Source organism: Saimiri boliviensis, chromosome 3, assembly GCF_048565385.1.
Source record: "Saimiri boliviensis isolate mSaiBol1 chromosome 3, mSaiBol1.pri, whole genome shotgun sequence".
NCBI lineage: Eukaryota > Metazoa > Chordata > Mammalia > Primates > Cebidae > Saimiri > Saimiri boliviensis.
This window is the reverse complement of record NC_133451.1, coordinates 4,521,456-4,540,330: the sequence shown is the minus strand read 5'-3', so window position 1 is coordinate 4,540,330 and position 18,875 is coordinate 4,521,456. Positions and strand designations below refer to the sequence as shown.

The 18,875-nt window shown below is 54.9% G+C and overlaps 1 protein-coding gene across 3 annotated transcripts in view; it reads left to right on the top strand.

Moving 5' to 3' along the window:
- HTRA3 (HtrA serine peptidase 3) overlaps positions 1 to 16,377 on the top strand; it is a 36,226-nt gene extending 19,849 nt beyond the window's left edge. Inside the window, exons 4-9 of one of the 3 annotated variants that reach the window (XM_010345313.3) lie at positions 1,001 to 1,195; positions 1,961 to 1,993; positions 3,733 to 3,847; positions 11,545 to 11,593; positions 13,244 to 13,339; positions 15,180 to 16,377. In XM_010345313.3, coding sequence (XP_010343615.2) covers positions 1,001 to 1,195; positions 1,961 to 1,993; positions 3,733 to 3,847; positions 11,545 to 11,593; positions 13,244 to 13,339; positions 15,180 to 15,345 — 654 coding nt within the window. In that variant the 3' untranslated portion in view covers positions 15,346 to 16,377. Of the gene's footprint in view, positions 1 to 1,000; positions 1,196 to 1,960; positions 1,994 to 3,732; positions 3,848 to 5,565; positions 6,570 to 11,544; positions 11,594 to 13,243; positions 13,340 to 15,179 lie in introns of those variants that run through there. The other 2 variants (XM_074395824.1, XM_039468572.2) reach the window with 2 other exon arrangements.
- Positions 16,378 to 18,875: the final 2,498 nt, after the last annotated feature.

Sequence of the window (18,875 nt, the reverse complement as noted above, 5' to 3'; positions counted from 1 at the left end):
GAGACGGGCCAGTGGCCAGGTGGGGTGGAGCCGTCTGGAGGGTCAGAGGCATGAGGTCCTGCCCCACTGATCTCCTGAGTTGGGGCAAGGCTCATGTGACCTGGCTCACTGCAGACCCACGAGAAGCTACAGGGTAGTACCTCAAGGTCCCAGGAGCCTTTTCCCCAGCTTCCCTCAACGGCACAAAACCAGGACGGGGAGGCTGACGCGGGCACTAACACAGAGTCGCCCTCACCTGTTTATCACGCGTGCATGTGCGCTTCAGGCACCTTCTAACAAGCACCCGGAGCACCTTCTCAGAGTGTGCGCCGCGCAGACACGGAGCTAGGCTGCTCTCTGAGCTCCCAGGCTAGGTGCAGAGTCAGATAATCAGCTGCTGGCCCCATGCAGAAGCAGGAGAGGAGCCTGCAGGTGTCTCCGTGTGCAGGGCCGGGGGTGGAGCTTGGCTGAGCCGCTTCACCTCTCCAGGCCTCTGTCCTCTGTGTGTGTCTTTTGGGAGATGGGTTGAAACTAGATCAAAGATTTCAGAACTGGGGCTCCCGGAGTCTTTAGCTGGGCTCCAGGGGCCTGCAGATTTCTCGCCATCAAATGCATCTGTTTGTGTGTGGTGCATACGGTGTGGTCGTTTTTACCAGGTGTCCGCAGCCTTTACCGGATTTTTAGAGGACATGTGACCATCAGATCACTGGGCTCAATGACCCTAGATGCTGTGCTGAGCTGCAGGCACTACCCATGATGAGCGCCCATGCCTGCCCCGGGGAACCTTTGGTCCCTGGCACAGCTACGCCTCTGTCCCGGGCTGCTCTTACCCCAGCCCTGGGTCTCAGCAGAGAGCTGCTCTGATGGGGGTCTGTACTGGTGGCCTGCCTGGGCCTTCACAGTCCTGGTGGCTTTGCACAGATGTGCCTGCCTTCCCTGGGACCCCCCCGCCAGGATCTGACTGCGGTCCACACTGAAAGCAGATGGCTAACCCTCCCTCTCTGTGTGTTCTCTCTCCTAGAAAAAGCTCCCCGTGTTGCTGCTGGGTCAGTCGGCTGACCTGCGGCCTGGGGAGTTCGTGGTGGCCATCGGCAGTCCCTTCGCCCTGCAGAACACAGTGACAACGGGCATCGTCAGCACTGCCCAGCGGGAGGGCAGGGAGCTGGGCCTCCGGGACTCCGACATGGACTACATCCAGACGGATGCCATCATCAATGTGAGTCCCAGGGACAGGAGGCCAGGCACCTGCCATCTGTGCCCAAGACCTCGAGGTAGCCTCTGAGTTGACTTGCCCCCGTCCCCAGAGCCGTTCTGTCACTTGGCACATCCACTTGCTAGAAAGTTCTTTCTTTACATTGGGTGGAGCTCTAACCCTGTGACTTCCAGCCCAGGGTGCCTGGCCCCCTGGGAGTCAGAGGCTGCTGTCCACGCTCAGACAGCCCTTCAGAGACAGAGAGGCACAGCCATGGCCTGGAGACACCTTTGCCCAGCTGGCACACCCTGGCCAATACACCCTGGCCGATGCTGCTTTTCACAACGATTGTGATTATGTCGGTGGCACCTTTAGCATTCACAAAGCACTTTGCCCAGATGCCCAGATCACGTCCGTCCAGTTCTGCCGCGGCTCGGGCACTTGGCTGAAACCTGAGTCTTCGTAGAGGCCCCCAGGCTGGCAGGATGGGAATTAACACCCCCGTTCTCCATGCACCAGGCAGTGCTGCCTGGCCTCGAGGGTGGAGATGCCGGTTTGTGCAGACGACAGTAACGGTCAGACCCCGGTCATCAGGCGCCATCCGCCTGGCCTCTGTGGGCCTTGGCCTTCTTATCTGTGAAATGGGGACAGCGCTGAGGCCTTTGGATGCTGCTGGGCTGAAATATGCTTATGCGCCTCTGCATTGGTTAGAAGTAGAGTTGGAGGAAGGAGCTCCAGGAGCCCCCAGGCGGGGTCAGGCACAGCTAATGCCGTTTCCTCCCCTTGCAGTACGGGAACTCCGGGGGACCGCTGGTGAACCTGGTAAGTGTCCCCTAGAGCCAAAATCTCTAGGTTTCTGGGGCTCTTCTCACATGGGGGCGCTCAGCCTTGAGGTGGGACAGGCCCCACCCACAATAGGGTCCCAGAACCTTACAGCAACAGTCAGGAGTGTGGCTGGGCTGAGGCCCGGAAGCGGGACAGACCAGAGCACATGCTGCCCAGAGTACCTCAGGGAGGCTGGCGGCCACTAGGAATGAGGGCTTGCCCACGAGCAGCAGCTCGGTCCGGGGCCATGTCGCCGTCAGGGAAGCTGGGGCACGGGAGACGCAGGTGTGGGACTGCTCACCCCAGGCCTCCCTGCCCTGGGTGTACACACAGGATGACAGGGGCACCCTCATTCTCTTCTGTCGCCCTCAATCACCCCTTCCCAATAGTGTCTTGGGCCTCAAAGTCAGGCTCAGCCTCATCCCAGGTGAGATTTTTCCAGAATGAACCAGGAAACTCGGTTCAGAGCTCCTAGGCCCTGAAGAATTGGACAGTCCCATCCCTGGAGCTCCAGTCCATGGCAGGGGAGGTGTCTAGACATGAACAAGCACAACGGGAGCCACATGAGATGGCTCTGGAGGAGGATGCCGGGCAGGAAGTCCTGACAGCTGATGTGAGATCAGGGAGGGCTTCCTGGAGGTGACACCATTACACAACGGCACTGAGATTGAGGAGGACTGGGCACAGGAGAAAGAGACCTCAGGGGGAAGGCACAGCATGAGCACTGGGGAGGCTCTCAGAGGCTTAGGGTGAGGGAGGTCAGACAAAGGGGTAGCGACAGGAGCTGGTGGCCCGTGTCCTGCTGCATCAGGCCTCGTGTGCAGATGGGGCTTCTCCCTGTGTGCCCAAGATGTCTTCCAGGCTTTTGGCAGGGCTGAGGGCATGCCCTGGTTTTGGGGAAGCTCGTGTGTGTGGTGTAGGCTGGAGGCCAGGAAGCCAGAGGCTGCTCCCCAGAGGCTGCTCCACGCGGTCCAGGCAGCAGACACGGGCACAGGAGCCTGAGGCCAGACACAGACCTCAGCCCACTGCCTCGACACTGGGCTGCTCTTCCCGCCTCCTGAGCTTCCAGGGACCAGGAGGACAAAGGGTGCCGTGATCCAAGGCTCTGCCCCAGGGCCCAGAGGTCCCCTAGTGAGCTGGCCAGGCCCTGGCCAGGAGGGCAGGGCTACGGGTACATGCCAGGTGGAGTGGGGCTCCTTTCCAGCAGCGTGCCCAAGTGTGAGGTCCCTAGGGGCCAGGTGAGATCCTGCCCAGGTGGCACCAGCTCATGGGGGGAAGGGCAGATTGGGAGGGGCTCCAAAGAGAGGGAGTGGGGAGTCTGTGAGCTCCCCGGGCCTCACCCACCAGACCCCCACTTCCGAAGAAAAGGATAGACTGAGTCTCAGTCCCCGACGGGCCTCACCATGTTCCTTCCTCTCTCAGTCCCTCCCAGTGTGGCCTGGCACTGCCCTTGGCCCAGTGGCCCTGCTTCTTAGAGGCAGAGAGGCCGGAGCCTGGGGACAGGCCCGAGCTGCAAGCTTCCCTGGAAATAGTCTCCAGGGCTGGAAAGGGGGAATCTCGAGGTGGGTCACTGACCCAGGTGTGACCCTGAGAGTGGCCTTTTCAGGAGAGTCGGAGCTGCAGGGGATTGACAGCCAGGGTCATCCTATAGAAACAGAGCCATGGACACAGTGCTTCGTGGGCAGGGGTTTGCCTGGGTTCCCCCAACTGATGCCTGCTCTTACCTTCCTGCCCAGGATGGCGAGGTCATTGGCATCAACACGCTCAAGGTCACAGCCGGCATCTCCTTTGCCATCCCCTCCGACCGCATCACGCGCTTCCTCACAGAATTCCAGGACAAGCACATCAAAGGTAAAGAGCTCACCTGGAGAGGCCAGAGGCAGGGGCACTAACCCCCACCACCACCAGCCCTGGGGCCAGGGCCCATCGGAGGTTCTGGGTGAACCTTGCTCACTACTGGCCAGGCCCTGTCTTCCATCCCGAAGCTATGAGACCCCTGGGACAGCTTATTCTCAGCCTGTTTCTGGATCTTTCCCCCTGCCTATCATCAATTCATGGTCACGTTCACCCCCTGCCCCTCCAAAGCTATCTCCCTTTGGCTGCGGATCTCTGATCTCAGCTCCCACCATCAGTTTCTTGGACTCTGTGGACTCCTCTTTTCTGGGCTGTCCCTTAGTTGTCAGGTGTTTCTTTCCTTCCAGCCATCTATCCATCCGTCATCCATCCGTCCATGCATCCATCCATCCATCCACCTGTCCACCCATCCATCCACCTGTCCGCCCATCCATTAATCCATCCATCTGTCTATCTATCCTTTCATCCATCCATCCAACCATCCACCCATCCATCCACCCATCCATCCATCCATCCATTCATCCATCCATCCATCCATTCATCCATTCATCCATGCATTCATCCATCCACTCACCCATCCATCCATCCACTCGCCCATCCACCCACCCATCCATCCACCTATCCATTCACCAATCCATTCACCTACCCATCCACCCATCCATTCAATCATTCATTTATCCACTCACCCACCCACCATCCATCCATCCATTCACCATCCATCCAATCACCCACAGCTTTTCTACCCATTTATCCATTTATCCACCCATCTTTCCATCCATCCATTTACTATCCATCCACCTATCCATCATCCATCCACCCTTCTATCCACCCACCTATCCAGCCATTCACCCATTCATCCATCCACCTATCCATCAACCATCCACCCACCCACTCGCCATTTACCCATTTATCCATCCACCTATCTATTATCCATCCATCCTGTATCCACCCATCCACTCACCCAACCACTCATTTCTTCTTTTGCCCACCAATTCTTCCATCAGTCATTCATTCATTCATCCATCCATCCATCTATTCATCCATCCACCCATCCACCCACCCATCCACCCATTCACCCACCCATCCACCATTTCTTCCTTCATCTTTTCCTTTCTTTCTTCTCTCCTTCCTTCCACCCATCCACCCACTCACTCATTCACCTGTCTACCTACCTATTCATCCATCCATCTGCCCACCTAGCTGTCCCTCGATCCCTATCCCTCCACTCTCCCTTTCTTCCATCATCTACCCACTCCTGAGTACTTCTTCTTCCAGGCTGTGGGCCATGCAGATCACATGGTAGAGAATCCTCTATGCGAGGGGAGCAGAGTTCAATATCCTGGTCCTTGGAATTCACCCTCTTTCAAGCCGCCATTTCCTCACCCCCTTCCAGTAGGGATGTCCAGCCCACCCTGCCCACGCCTAGACTGCCATGAGCACCCATCTGGGAGAGGTCTCGCCGGGGCACTTGGCAACTCTCCCAAGTGAGAGCACGCCCATCCCCTCCTTAAGCGGGCGGTCCCGGCCACCTTCCAGAGCAGGGCTATGCTTCTGATCGCAGGGCCCTTCCTGGGGGCCTCCACCTCCCCACTTTCTCTTCGGCCCTGGTGAGCTGCTCCCTCCTGCCATTGTGTACCCCATGCCCACCTCCCGGCCAACGCCCAGGCCCGACTCAGCAACTCACGCTGCCACGTTGCTTTCCTGTCTCTGCCCAGCCCCCTCACTGGCAGTTCATTGAGAGCAGGGGCTTCCTCATGCTTGCCCCCTCCTCCATGACCCCTCCAGCCAAGCACACGGACCCCAGTGCAGCCAGGCCGGTGCCGTGAGGGCTGGCCGCAGGAAGAGCTGCTGTTGAGGCTGCCACCACTGCTCTTCTGTGTCCATATGGGAAGACGATCTGGAGCCAGGCAGAGCCTGTCCTTCCCAGGGAAGCTGAAGTCTTCTTCTCTTGAACAGCGGGCACCATCCAAACTCTTGAGCCCTTTCCCTGTTGGCTTCTAGGAAGCTCAGAACTAGATCCACGGGTGCGCCCTGACCTCCTTTTCCTGATGGAGCTCCTTTCCCTCATGACCGAGCCTTTCCTGTTGAATTGTCCCGTTCTCCGTGGGTGCCTTTGACTGCAGCCCATTTTCTGGAAATCAGGGGAGCTGCTCTTTGCACACACTGAGCTGGGAGGTGACTTTCCTGGAAGTGGATGACAGCGTCTTCTTCCCTTCTTGCCTCTCTGTTTCTCCTCTCAGACGGGACCCCCCAGGGCCTGGGTTTGCTCCTTTGTTGTACAGGGACTGTCCAAGTTAGTGCTGACCTCATCCTAGACCCCTGGGAAACACCCCCTGTCCCCAGAGCTCTGTCCCCTCCCCGAGGACAGGACAGTGTAACTGAGGAACCTGATAACCTTAGCTGCATGGCACAGCTGCAATTTTAAACTCCTGAAGTTGACTGCTGTCTGTATTTGCTTTTCTTTTTTATTTAATAAAATCCAATGATCCAAACCCAGTTAATCTAAAGTTCTTTGAAGTGAGCAATCTTTTTATTAAATCAAGGACCCATTAAGTGCATTTCTTATTTTCATCTGGGTGTGGGGTGCAGAGGCCTCTGGGGGGCTTTCAGGTAAAGAGTGGCCACCATGCATGTTTGGGGAGCCCCAGGCGGGATGGAGTCCAGCCAGTCTTAGGACCAGAGTGTAGCCCCACATGGGGTGGGGTCCTTTATGGGCATCTGCCCCTCTGTGGACTGTGGGGGACAGTGCAGTTCATAGGTGGGAGACCTCTGGCCTGGAAGGTGACCCCCTCATTTATCCTGTGGCCCACATGCCAAGGGAGAGCTGTAGGGGAGGGGACATGCGCCCTGGTCTGAGACATCATAGGATACCCCCGCCTCAGAGGCCTTATGGTTCCTCAGTCTCAGAGGTCACAGGGTCCCGTGTTGTCCGAAGCCAAAAGGTTCCCCGGTCTCAGAGGTTACAGGGTCCCCTGGTCTCAGAAGCCATGGGGTCCCCTGCTTTCAGGCCCCCATGCTGGGTGGAGTCCCGAGTCCTTTCCAGGAGAGGAAAAGCCTGACAGAGGCAGCCCAGCCACCCGGCAGGAGCAGGGCCGGGAGCAGGACAGGAGGGGAGCCTGGCGGCCCCGTACTTGGTGTGTGCTCCGCTCTCCTCTCAAGTTCAAGGAGAAGAGGCTTCAGAGTCCCCATCCTGAGTGCCGCCAGTCCTGCCTTCCCCACCTCCGGCCCAGGGGCATTACTGGGCCTCTACCTTCCCACGCACACAGTGGGTCTAAGTCAGCGGGGGCCACAGCCACTGTTCACGTGCCAGCTGTGCCTCGGACTCCTGTGGGCTGTGATCCAGACAGAGGTCCTGCCCTCCTGCTTTCCTCCTGGCAGGGAGATGGGTCACAAAAGCACCCCCAGATGCCGCAGATCAGAGTGAGGGGCGCTGGGAGGAGGCTGGGGCAGGTCTGGGGCCTCGAGGGTAAGGGCTGCACGGGATGACCCACCTCTGCCAGAGACTGTGGGAAGGGATCGGGGCAGGCTCTGGAGGTCGCAGGGAACCCCCAGGCAGTGGGAGCAGGAAGCCTGTATGTCCCGAGTGGGCCGTGTGGGGACCTGTTGAGGATCCCGTCTGCTGGATTTAGAAGCCACCTGGAGAGTGACCCCCCGGATTTACGGCCCCAGCCTGGCCCCTCCCACTCCAGGCTCAGACAGCTGCCTGTGGGATGTCCCCACCGATGTCTCAGCAGCTCCCACTCTCAGGGCACCTGACAGACCCCTGCTCCTGCAGCCCCTCCTGCTGTCCCCACACAGCTATGTCAGCCTCATCCCTCCAAGGACGAGGGACTTCCCACACCTCTCACCCACTGTCAGGGAGTCCACTGGCCCAGCCTTCAGGACGCATCCACCCCCGCGCCTTTTTGCCGCTGCGCCTCCACCTCCAGGTCCAGTGCCGGGGCACCCGCTGCGCTGGACCATTGCCTCTCCGGGCTCCTCCGGCTGCTGCCCCATCCCCACAGGCCCTCCCGCCGCCAGAGAAGGGCAGATCACATCTGGTGATTCAGGGTCAAATCCAAAGCCTCCCAGGACCCACTGGACCTGGGGTTCAGGCCTCCCCGCCAGCTCTGGCCCCATCTCCCACACGCCATATTCATCGGCCATTCATCTTTGGTGGGTTTAAACATTTGGCCCATTTAAAACATTTAGGTTATGTGTGTTATTAGTAAGTTGTGAGGGTTCTTCTGCATTCTCGATAGGAGCCCTTTATTAGATAATCGAATTCCAGGTATTTTCGCCGGCTCTGTGGCTTGTCTTTTCGCCCTCTGAACAGTGTCTTTGAAGAGCAGAAGTTTTGGGAAATTTTGGTGAAGTCTATTTTCTTAATTTGTCATGCATTTGGTGGTGTATCTAAGAAGTCTTTGCTCACCCAAGATCAGAAAGATTTTTCTCCTACAATTTCTTATGGAAGTTTTACTTTTCCAGGTTTCAGATTTAGGATTGTGATGCATTTTGAATTATTATATTTCTAAATAATGCAAAGTATAGATCGAGGTTTGGGGTTTTTTGTTGTTGTTTTCGCCCTGGAAATTCAGTTGTTCTAGCACCATTTGTTGAAAGACCGTTCTCTACTGAAATGCCTTCACACCTTTGTCAAAAAGAGAGTGGCCATGTGCCATTCTAGCTACGTGTCTGTATGCCAGTATTGCACCGGCTGGATCATGGTGGCTTCGCGGTGGCCCCAGCAGGCAGGCGGTGTGAGTCCCCTGACTTCATTCTTCCTTCTCCAAGTTACATGGGCTCTTCAGACCCTTTACATTTCTACGTGAATTTCAGAATAAGCTTGTCAATTTCTACAAAAAGAAAAACAAAGCCTGCTGATGCCCTGATTGGGATAGCATTGAATTTACAGATCAATTGGGGGGAATTTGGCATTTTAACAATGGCAACTCTTGTGACCCAGGAATACAGAATACCTCTTCCTCTCTCTGCAATGTTTCATAGTTTTCAGGGTACTGGTTTTTTGCATTTTTCACCAGATTTATTCCTAAGTATTTCTTAATTTTGATGCTATTATAAATGATGTATTATTTTAAATTTCAGTTTCCGATGGTGGATTAAGAGAATATTCAAATTAAAATGATTTTTTGAATGTTTACCATAAGAGATATTGCAAGCTCAGTAACTCACTTACTGCTTCTAGAAACTTTTTTTTTTTTTGTAGATTCCATCACATTTACTACATAGATGGCTATGCAGTCTGTGAATAAAGACAGTTTTATTTCTTCCTTTCCAATCTGAATGCCTTTTTTTTCTTGCCTGGCTAGCACTTGCAGTTAAATATTGAATGAAAGGGGTAAGAGTGGACCTCTCATCCCGTGCCTGGTCTTGGGGAGAAAACACCCACTCTTTCACCGTTAAGTATGATGTTAGCTAAAAATTTGCATAGGTATCCCTCTTCAGGTTGAAAAGTTCCCTCTGCTTCTGATTTTTGCTGGGAATGGATGTTAGATTTTCTCAGATGCTTTTTGTGCATCTTTTGCGATGATCATGTGGATTTCCTTTTTAGCCCATTAATGTGGTAAATTGCACTGGTTGATGTTTAAATGTTAAACCAAGTTTGCATTCCTGGAATGAACCTCACTTATTTGTGATGTATTATCCTTTTTCTTTCTTTCTTTCTTTCTTTTTTTTTTTTTTAGATGAAATCTCACTCTTTTGCCCAGGCTGGAGTGGTGCAGTGTGCAATCACAGCTCGCTGCAACCTCCACCTCCCAGGTTCAAGTGATTCTCCTACCTCAGCCTCCTGTGTAGTTGGGATTACAGGCACCCACCACCATGCCCAGCTAATTTTTGTATCTTTAGTAGAAATGGGTTTTCACCATGTTGGCCAGGCTGGTCTCAAACTCCTGACCTCAAGTGATCTGCCCGCCCAGGTCTCCCAAAGTGCTGGGATTACAGGCATGAGCCACCACACCCAGCTGTATTATACTTTTACATGTATTGTTGGATTTGATTTTTTTAAAGAATTTTTGTATCTATTTTCATCAGGCATATTGGTCTAATTTTCTTTTCTGGTTTTGACATCCAGTTAATGAAGTTAGAAGTAGCCACGTGTGTTCAGTTTTCTGGAGTTTGTATAGAATTAGTACTCTTTCTTCCTTAAACATCTGGTAGAATTCTCCAGTGAGATCTTTTGGGCTTGAAGTTTTCTTTGTAGGAAGATTTTTAACTCCAAATTCAATTTATTTAATAGATATATGTGCTATTTGGGTTATCTGTTTCTTCTTGAATGAGCTCTGGTAGTTTGGAAATTTCAAGAAATTGGCTCCTTTTGTCTAAGTGATCAAATTCATTTACATCAAGTTGTTCATAATATTCTCTTATTATCCTTTTAATGTCTGTAGAATCTGTAGTGATGTCACCTCTGTAATTCTTGATGTTAATAATTGTCTTTTCATGATCAATCTTGCCAAAGTTGTATCAATTTTATTGATCTCAAAGAATCAGCTTTTAGTTTTTATTTTTGCTATTGTGTTTTTTTGATTTACATTCTTTGTTTCATTGATGCATACTCTTGATTTCATTGAATCACACTCTTATCTTTATTGATTCACACTCAGATTTATTATTGATTCACACTCATCTTTAGTATTGACTCAGCTTTATTATTGATTTACACTCAGTTTTATTATTGAGTCACACTCTCAGCTTTATTATTGATCCAAACTCAGCGTTATTGATTCACACTCAGCTTTATTATTGAGTCACATTTTCAGCTTTATTATTGAGCCACACTCTTACCTTTATTGTTGATTTGCACTCAGATTTATTATTGATTCACACTCTCAGCTTTATTATTCATTCATACTCTCAGCTTTTATTTCTTCTGCTTACTCTGAGTTTTCTTTGGTCTTCTTTTTCTAGTTTTTAAGTTGGAAAGTGAGGTTATTGATTTGAGACTTTTCTTCATTTTTATTTGGTTAACTATGATTTCTAATTTCTCTTTTGACTTATTTGAAGATGATTAATTTAGAGTGTATTATTAGTTTCCAAATATTTGGAAACTTTATACATACCTGTTATTGATTTCTAATTGTGGTCAAAACTTTTATTTAGAATTAAAATTCTGAATTTATTGACTCCTGTTTATTTCTGGGGGAGGGACTCCTGTTTATTTCTGGGGGAGGGTCATAGACTGTAGTAGCTGGGGGCACCGAGGCACTGTCTCAGTGAGTTGTGTGTGCAGTGCCCCAGCCACAGGGCCTGGCACATGGTTGGTACTCACTGGACATTAACAGCAAATATTATTTTGGGGGAGGCCAGGAGAAGGTAATGAGTTCAGTTCCAAGTAGGAAAAATCTGGGGAACCAGCAGTATAAAAGCTGGAAAGAAGAGCCCCACTGGCCACTGGGGTTAGGTTGGAGCTCAGCTAGGACAGCAGATGTTGGAGCTGGCATGGATGGATGCAGGTTGTGGTGGACATGAAGCCACCTTGGGGTGAGCCACACTTGAGCTAGAATGCCCCTCAGCTCCATGATGGCAATCAAGAGAGGGCAGCTCTGCCTGACCACAGGGGGACTGAGGCGGCTCAAGCAGAATGACAGCTGCTGCTTCCTGGTCCCGCAGGGGAATTTATTCCCTCCGCCTGTCCCCGAGGGAGGGTGGTAGCTTTCACAGTAGTTCTGAGTCTTGCCGTGTTTCATTTCCAGATTGGAAGAAGCGCTTCATTGGCATACGGATGCGGACGATTACACCAAGGTGAGTGTCTGAAGAGTGCTGTCCCCTGCTGCCCCTTCATCTCATCTCTCACCGGGGCCCTCCTTCCAGGCCCTGGCTGGCTGTGCTCGGCTCCCTGCAGGTGCCCAGATGGGCCAAAGCACTCAGGCTTCTGACCGCTGCTCAGGCCAGCCCTTCTGCTTGGAGCCTTTTCCTCTTTGCCTGATAGATTCCTTCTGCTTTTTCAGGACCCCATTCAGACGCCATCTCTCCCCCATGGCTGCTGTAACAAATTACTACAAACCTGGTGGCTTAAGACAGCAGAAATGTGTTCCCTCACAGTTCTCAAGTCAGGGGCTGGAAATCCAGGGGTCGGCAGGGCTGCACTGCCTCTGAGTCTCCAGGAAAAGCTACTTCCTCGCCCCTTTCAGCTTCTGCTGGCTCCAGGCATCCTTGGCTTGTGGTTGCCTCGCTGCAGTCTCTGCCTCTGTCTTCACTTGACCTTCTCTCTGAGTATCTGTGTACACATCTCTCTCTCTTGTTTCTTTTATGAAAACAGACATCATTGGAGTTAGGGCCCACTCCAAATCAAGAAAGTCTCATCTCAAGATCTTCCACTAATGACCTCTGTAAAGGTCCTATTTCCAAACAAGGTCACATTCTGAGGCTCTGGGTGTACATGAATGTGGGGGAACACCATTCTGCATTCCCAGGACACTCAAGTGGGAGAAGGTGCCTCCTCGTCGCACACAGAGCCCTGGCCTCCCTCCCCAGACTTCAATGCATCCTGCTGTGTCAGAATCACCTGTTGTGGGAACGCCCCACCCCACCCTGCCGCCTACTCGGTGTCAGCTCCTTGGGAGCAAGTACTGTGACCTGCCATCCCTCTACCCCACCCCAATACCAGGTCCACCATGGAGCAGACACCTGAAAATGCTGAATGAATGCAAGAAAGAAGGGGCTGGGGGAGAGGGAGGGGAAGCAGGGTAGAAGGGAGGCTAGAAGTGCAAAGTTGAGCTTTGGGGTTTGAAGAAGGGAGAGGTCACTGCACTGGGAATCTGGAAAGAATTCAGGAACACTTGAGTGACCATTTCCTCAAACCACAGAGTCCCTACAGCTGTCATTCCTCCTGTTTCACCAACTCTGCTGATCTAGGAATGACATTTGGAGAACTTATTATGATCAACACCAGTACACCAATTTATCTTTTGTTTTCTTTCTGTCTGTCTCTTTTATCCATCTGTCATCCCACTGCTGTCTGGTCTTCGGTCTTTCCATTCCATGACTCAGCATTGTCTGTCCGTTCCATGACTCAGCATTGTCTGTCTGTTCCATGACTCAGCATTGCCTTCTGTCCGTTTCTCCTTCTATTTACCCATTGAGTATCATTCCTTCTTCCATCCATCCATCCATCCATCCATCCATCCATCCATCTATCCTCCTGCCCCTCCTCCCACCTGCCCACCCACTCTCTCTCCTCTCTTCACACTTCTAACCAGTCATTGCTACCACTTTTCTCTTGAGAAGCATGTCTGGTAGGGGACACAGAGTGGCCAGTGGTGGGACAAGACAGTGTGGGGCCCAGAGGAGCCTCCTTTTCTGGCCTGGTGCTGGAGGGCGGGAGGGGCAGCTTCATACCAAGGAGCTGGGCAAAGGCTCCGAGGAGGGGACTTGACAGCGAACTCTTTCCAGCCTGGTGGATGAGCTGAAGGCCAGCAACCCGGACTTCCCAGGGGTCAGCCGTGGAATTTACGTGCAAGAGGTCGCGCCAAATTCACCTTCTCAGAGGTAGGCTCTGCAAGAGGAGACAGGTCTCATGCCGAGACCGATGGAGGCATGGGGGGGCGCCTGGGTCTTGGGCTGTGGCTGCCCCACTGACCTCATGTGACCTTGAGCTTCCCAGCAAAGTGATGAGGAAGGGGCAGGTGGATTCTAGCATGTCCGCTAAGACAGGAGAGGCTGGAGACCTGAACGGTCCCTAGAGCCCTGACCGTGTCTGTCCAAGGTCCAGAATGTCATTCCCTTCAAGAAGCAGAGGCTAAAGAGTCCCTGTCGGGCTAAGAACCTGCTCCAAGCCAGACTCTCACCAGCTGGGGGCCAGCCTGGGTCTCTCTGGGACTCAGCTTCCTCGTTGTAAAATGGAGATAATTCAGCCTATTCTTTTTTTTTTTTTTTTTTTTTTTTTTGAGACAGAGTCTCACTCTGTTGCCCAGGTTGGAATGCAGTGGTGCGATCTCAGCTCACTGCAGCCTCCGCCTCCTGGGTTCAGGTGATTATCCTGCCTCAGCCTACTGAGTATCTGGGATTACAGGTGCACCACCACACCTATTTTTTTTTTTTTTTTTAATTAGAAACAGGGTTTCACCACATTGGCCAAGCTGGTCTTGAACTCCTGACCTCAGGTGATCTGCCTGCTTTGGCCTACCACAGTGCTGGGATTTTTACCCCTGGGGGGACTTTGTCAAGGTTAAATAGATAAAGCATCGTTTTCTTTGAAGTCTTCCAGCACTAGAGAAATGTTAAGCCTGGCAACACCGTAGGCTGAGGCAGGCATGCAGCAACATGACCACATGCTGGCGTGGCTGACCCGTCCCCACGAAGGGCTCCAAGCCAGTCGCCTCCCTCCTCGGCCTAGGTCTTCATCTGCAGTGGGAAAAATCCACGAATAAGTGGACCCACGCAGTTCAAACCCGTGTGGTTCAAGGGCCAGCTGTGCTGTGCGTCCGGAGAGGCTGGGCTTGAAGGTGGGAGGCCCCACATGACCTTCTGCCATGAGCACAGATGGCACACGTGCCCTGCCCATAACAGGCCTGCGGTAGAAGTGGTTGAAATGGTAAGAGATGTTCCACACATGTCATCTCACTTCATCCTCACTGCAGCCAGGGAGGTGCAGGCTCCTGCTCACCCATTTTACAGATGGGGGGACTGAGGCTTAGAGAAGTTACTCTTCTGGGTCACGCAGCCAGCATGTGTGGGTCCTGATGCTGGTGCCCACGCAGCTGAGCACCATCCCATCGCCTTCCTTCCCGGCAGTGGGGAGGTCTCTGCAAGGCTCATGCAGAGGGGCGGCCGGCCCCGCGAGCTCTGCCTCTCACAGCACAAGTCTTCGTCACTGCAGTAACAGCAGAATCTACTCTGGGGCCTTTGCAATTTGCAAAGCACGTCTGCACATAGGACTGTAGATGTGAAAACTGAGGCTCAAAGGGATAGAACGCCTGGCCCAGCTAGGGAGCCTGCAGCAGAGCTGGAACCTACCCTTCGGATGCTTGGGAGAAGGGGTTTGAAAGGTCGTTTGCCTGCAGTGTGACATTGGTTTTCTTCTGGAGTGAGAGCCTTGAGGCCAGGGCACTGTTCCTTCCCACGGAAATGACTTTCATGGAAATGTCATTGACCCTGACTGTGTGTCGCCCTGGGCTGGACCTGGGGAGGCTGTGCCCGTGGAGGCCGTGACTGGGGAGGCCAGGACTGGGGAGGCTGTGCCTGGAGAGGCTGTAACTGGAGAGCCTGTGACTCGGGAGGCCGGGCCTGGGGAGGCTGTGACTGGGGAGGCTGGGCCTGGGGAGGCCAGGACTGGGGAGGCCATGCCTGGGGAGGCTGTGCGTGGTGACCCCGTCTCTCCTGTTGGCAGAGGTGGCATCCAAGATGGTGACATCATCGTCAAGGTCAACGGGCGTCCTCTGGTAGACTCGAGTGAGCTTCAGGAGGCCATCCTGAACGAATCTCCGCTCCTGCTGGAGGTCCGGCGGGGCAACGACGACCTTCTCTTCAGCATCGCTCCCGAGGTGGTCATGTGAGGGCCACGTTCCTCCAGTGCCGGGCACCAGAGCCTGCAGACAGGGGGGGACACCGCTCCCGAGGTGGTCACGTGAGGGCCGCATTCCTCCAGTGCCGGGCACCAGAGCCTGCGGACAGCAGGGCACACCGCTCCGAGGTCAGGACGAAGGACCACTGTCGGTCCTCAGCAGGGCAGCTGCCTCCTCCGGGCTGTCCGGGGCAGAGCCGCGGCTGGGCTTGGCCAGGGGCCCGAACTGCCGCGTGGGGAGTGTGGGATCCACATCCCAGTGCCAGGGAGGGACGCCCAACGTCCCCTCGTACAGATGCTCCTGAAAGACACTTCCAGGTTCTCGGGATATTCACAGAACGGCCTTCTCCAGAGGTCCCCTCCCCTCCCAGCCTCCCGCCTCTGCGCCTGTGGACACCCATCTGCAGGACCCTCTGCTTCCCCACCTCCTGCTGCAGGTCCGGGCTGCCAAGCCTCTTCCCCGCTGACTGACGCTCACCTGACCTGAGACCTTGGCTTCCTTGTGCCCCAGGACTTACCAAGCTGTAGGGCTGGGGCTGCTGCCTGCCAGCCTGGGGTCCCTGGAGAGCAGGCCACGACTGACCCCCTTGGGTTAGGCGCTGGAGCAGGCGCTGAGTGACTGTCCCCTGGCTGCGGAGCTGAGCCCCGCCCTGCCATGAGGTTTCCCTCCCCAGGCAGGCAGAAGGCCACAGGGAGCATGTGGAAGGCAGCTGCTGCCTCGGGAAGCTTCTCCTCCCCAAGGCGGCCACAGGGCACCCTGCAGAGGACAGTAGACTCGGACCTGTGGGATGTGAGGACTGAGCCGACTTCCCCTTCCCACACGGCTCTGGGTTGCAGCAGCTGCTCGCATGGAAGTGCCGTCTGGAGGCAAGCGGGCTCCTGGGCATCACCCGCTCCTCCAGCGAACGTGTGTGTCCAAGGGGCATGTGTGAGCTTTGCTGTAAACTCGACTCCCAGTGTTGCTTGTACTGTATGTTTCTCTACTGTATGGAAAATAAAGTTTACAAGCACATGGTTCTCAGCCGGCAGGGGCACTGGGGCAGCCTCCCCACCGCTGGCCAGGGTTCCTCCTGGGGATACATCTAACACATGACTGGGCATCCCTGCAAAGACCCGTGCCTTTCGAGGGTTTCCACGACAGCTGCGCATTGGGGCACACCAGGTCTCGGGGTCGTGTGGCGCTGCAGCGGGCTGGTTCCGAGTCCAGCAGCCGGGGCAAGCCCTGGCTCCACCTCTTACTTCCAGCTCCATGGTCTTGGGCAAGAGATGTCCCCTCCATCCCCGGCCTCTGCCTCTGTACAGCAGGAAGGCTGGCTCTGCTGACCTCCTGGTTGCCCCCAGATGCCAAGGTGGCAGGTGCAGCCTTGGGAAGCCACCTGGCTTACGGGGAGTTCCCACTAAGCCCCACTGTGTGTGTCCAGTCACATGACAAAGTCTTTCCTTGTGCTATTTCACCCTCCCTGCAATGGGGAAACTGAGGCAGAGAGTGATTTCAATGAGCAGGAGGTCCAGGGACACAGCCCTCAGTGGCTGGAAGCAGAGCACTGGGAGTCGTGAACCTGCCCCCACCCTCTGCTCCACCCAGAGTAGACCACCCCCGCCAAGCCCCAAGCCACTCTGACCCTGTCTAAGCTTCCATCCACCTGCCAGCCTCAGGCAGCCATGTCCAGCCTCCAGTCCCTGCTGTCACTCCGGCCTATGGCCCGGGCTCTCCACGCACACAGTGGCCTATGGGGTGGTGGGGGGCTGGGGTCCGGAAGAGGGCTTGGAGAGCCGTGACCTTACCGCTTATCAGAGAAGTGAGCACTTAAGGAAGCATTGAGGGTCACCAGGGAAGCCACGGTCCCATTCCCACGACTCTCCTAAATCTGAAGGGTCACTAGTGATTTCTGGGGTTCTGGGGGCTCAGGGGAACTGGGTGTAGGGATTCTGCCTGTTCGCACTGTCCCTGCATCAATGCCCACCACATGAAGCCACTTCTCCCCTGACAACTGTTCCCACCTTGTAGGGGACAAGCCCTGACACCTCAGCTCAGACCACCTTCTCCACCCCTGCATCTGCACACAAATGCCACAAATCTCAACCCACCAGCTCACTCTCAGGTGGACTGCGCTCTCCTGGCTCGGTCTGGGTCACAGTTACCTTGAAGGCTGGCTTCGGAGGCCTCCCGCCCAGCCCCTAGATCCTATGTGGGGGCCTGAGAGGCACAGCAGGACTGTGAGGTCAGGAGGCTGAGCTCAGATGACCCTCTGAGCCTCGGTTTCTCCACCCGTCAAATGGAGATCATGTTTTCTTAACACTGTGGGTTCCATTGAAGGAGATGAGCTGGCTGAGCACTGGATTAAACACCGCGAGAAGGGTCCTGCTCATGCTCCAGCCTCAAAAGTGCCCCCGAGACATTGCTTCCCACCACCTCCTGCTCCCTGCCCCTGGCGCCAAATGCCCATGGTCTCCGGATGCCCATCTGTAAAGCGGGGAGGTGGGATGAGCTCTCGGAGCTTGGGAGTGAGCCGGCCCAGGCTGTGGGCTCAGTTCTGACGCCCTCATGCTGACCTCTGTGGGGGCCTTCAGCTCTGGGTATCGGCATCCAGGAGGCCTGTGGCTGCCACCTCCTGAGGAAGAGGGACAGTGGCACTCTGGCAGCCCTCCTCTGATGGGGGTCACCCTCTCGCCCACCCCAGCTGTCCCTGTCATAGCAGGGGTTGAGACCTCTGTCCTCCCAGCCTCTGAGACCTGACCGCTCCCTCTGGGCGGAGCCACCTCCCTGGCGGCCCCCCCCAGCTGCCTTCGGTGAAAAACAACCTTTGCAGAGCCCGGCAGCTGCGGCCCCGCCATTATGCAACCCTCGGGCTCCTGTGCAGCCCCAGCTGCTGGGCCGTCGCCCACCCCTCCGCGCGTCCCGTGAAGATGTAAACAGGATGCTCGCAGGCCAGCGCCCACCGGGAGGAGTGCCCTGCCCCAGGCTGGGTCCTCAGTGAACACCTGGAATCCCACCAGCACAGCTCTCCATGTCCCAATATTTCACGCGACAGAAGCAGAAACCGAAGCCCGGAGAGGGCAAGGACCAGGTCACAGTGGCCTCCAAGTGACCAGCACCGGGCTCCCATCTGTCCCTGCAGGCAGCTGTGGTGCAGCTGCTGAGAGACAGACCCTCTGCTGCTCTGGCCCGGGGCCCAGCCAGCGCCTCCAGGAGGGCAGCCCCTGCCTCCCACAGCTGACCCGTGGGTCATGCGTCTTCCTTCCAGAGACCCCGCCTGCTCCCTCTGGCGAGTGGGCTCAGAACAGATGAGCGCAGGTGGAAATGTCAGAATTGGGTCAGGGCTGAAGGAGCAGAGGAGTGTCCGGGCTGTCACCCACGCCTGCTGCATTCCTACCGGCCATTCCCTTTCTGATGGGCTGAAGAATGGCCCCCAAAGGCATCCACGTGGGAACCTCGGAGCCCCAGAATATCTCATACGGCGAAAAGGACTTAACACATGTGATCTAGGCACAGACCCCAAAGTGGGGACAGGATCCTGATGG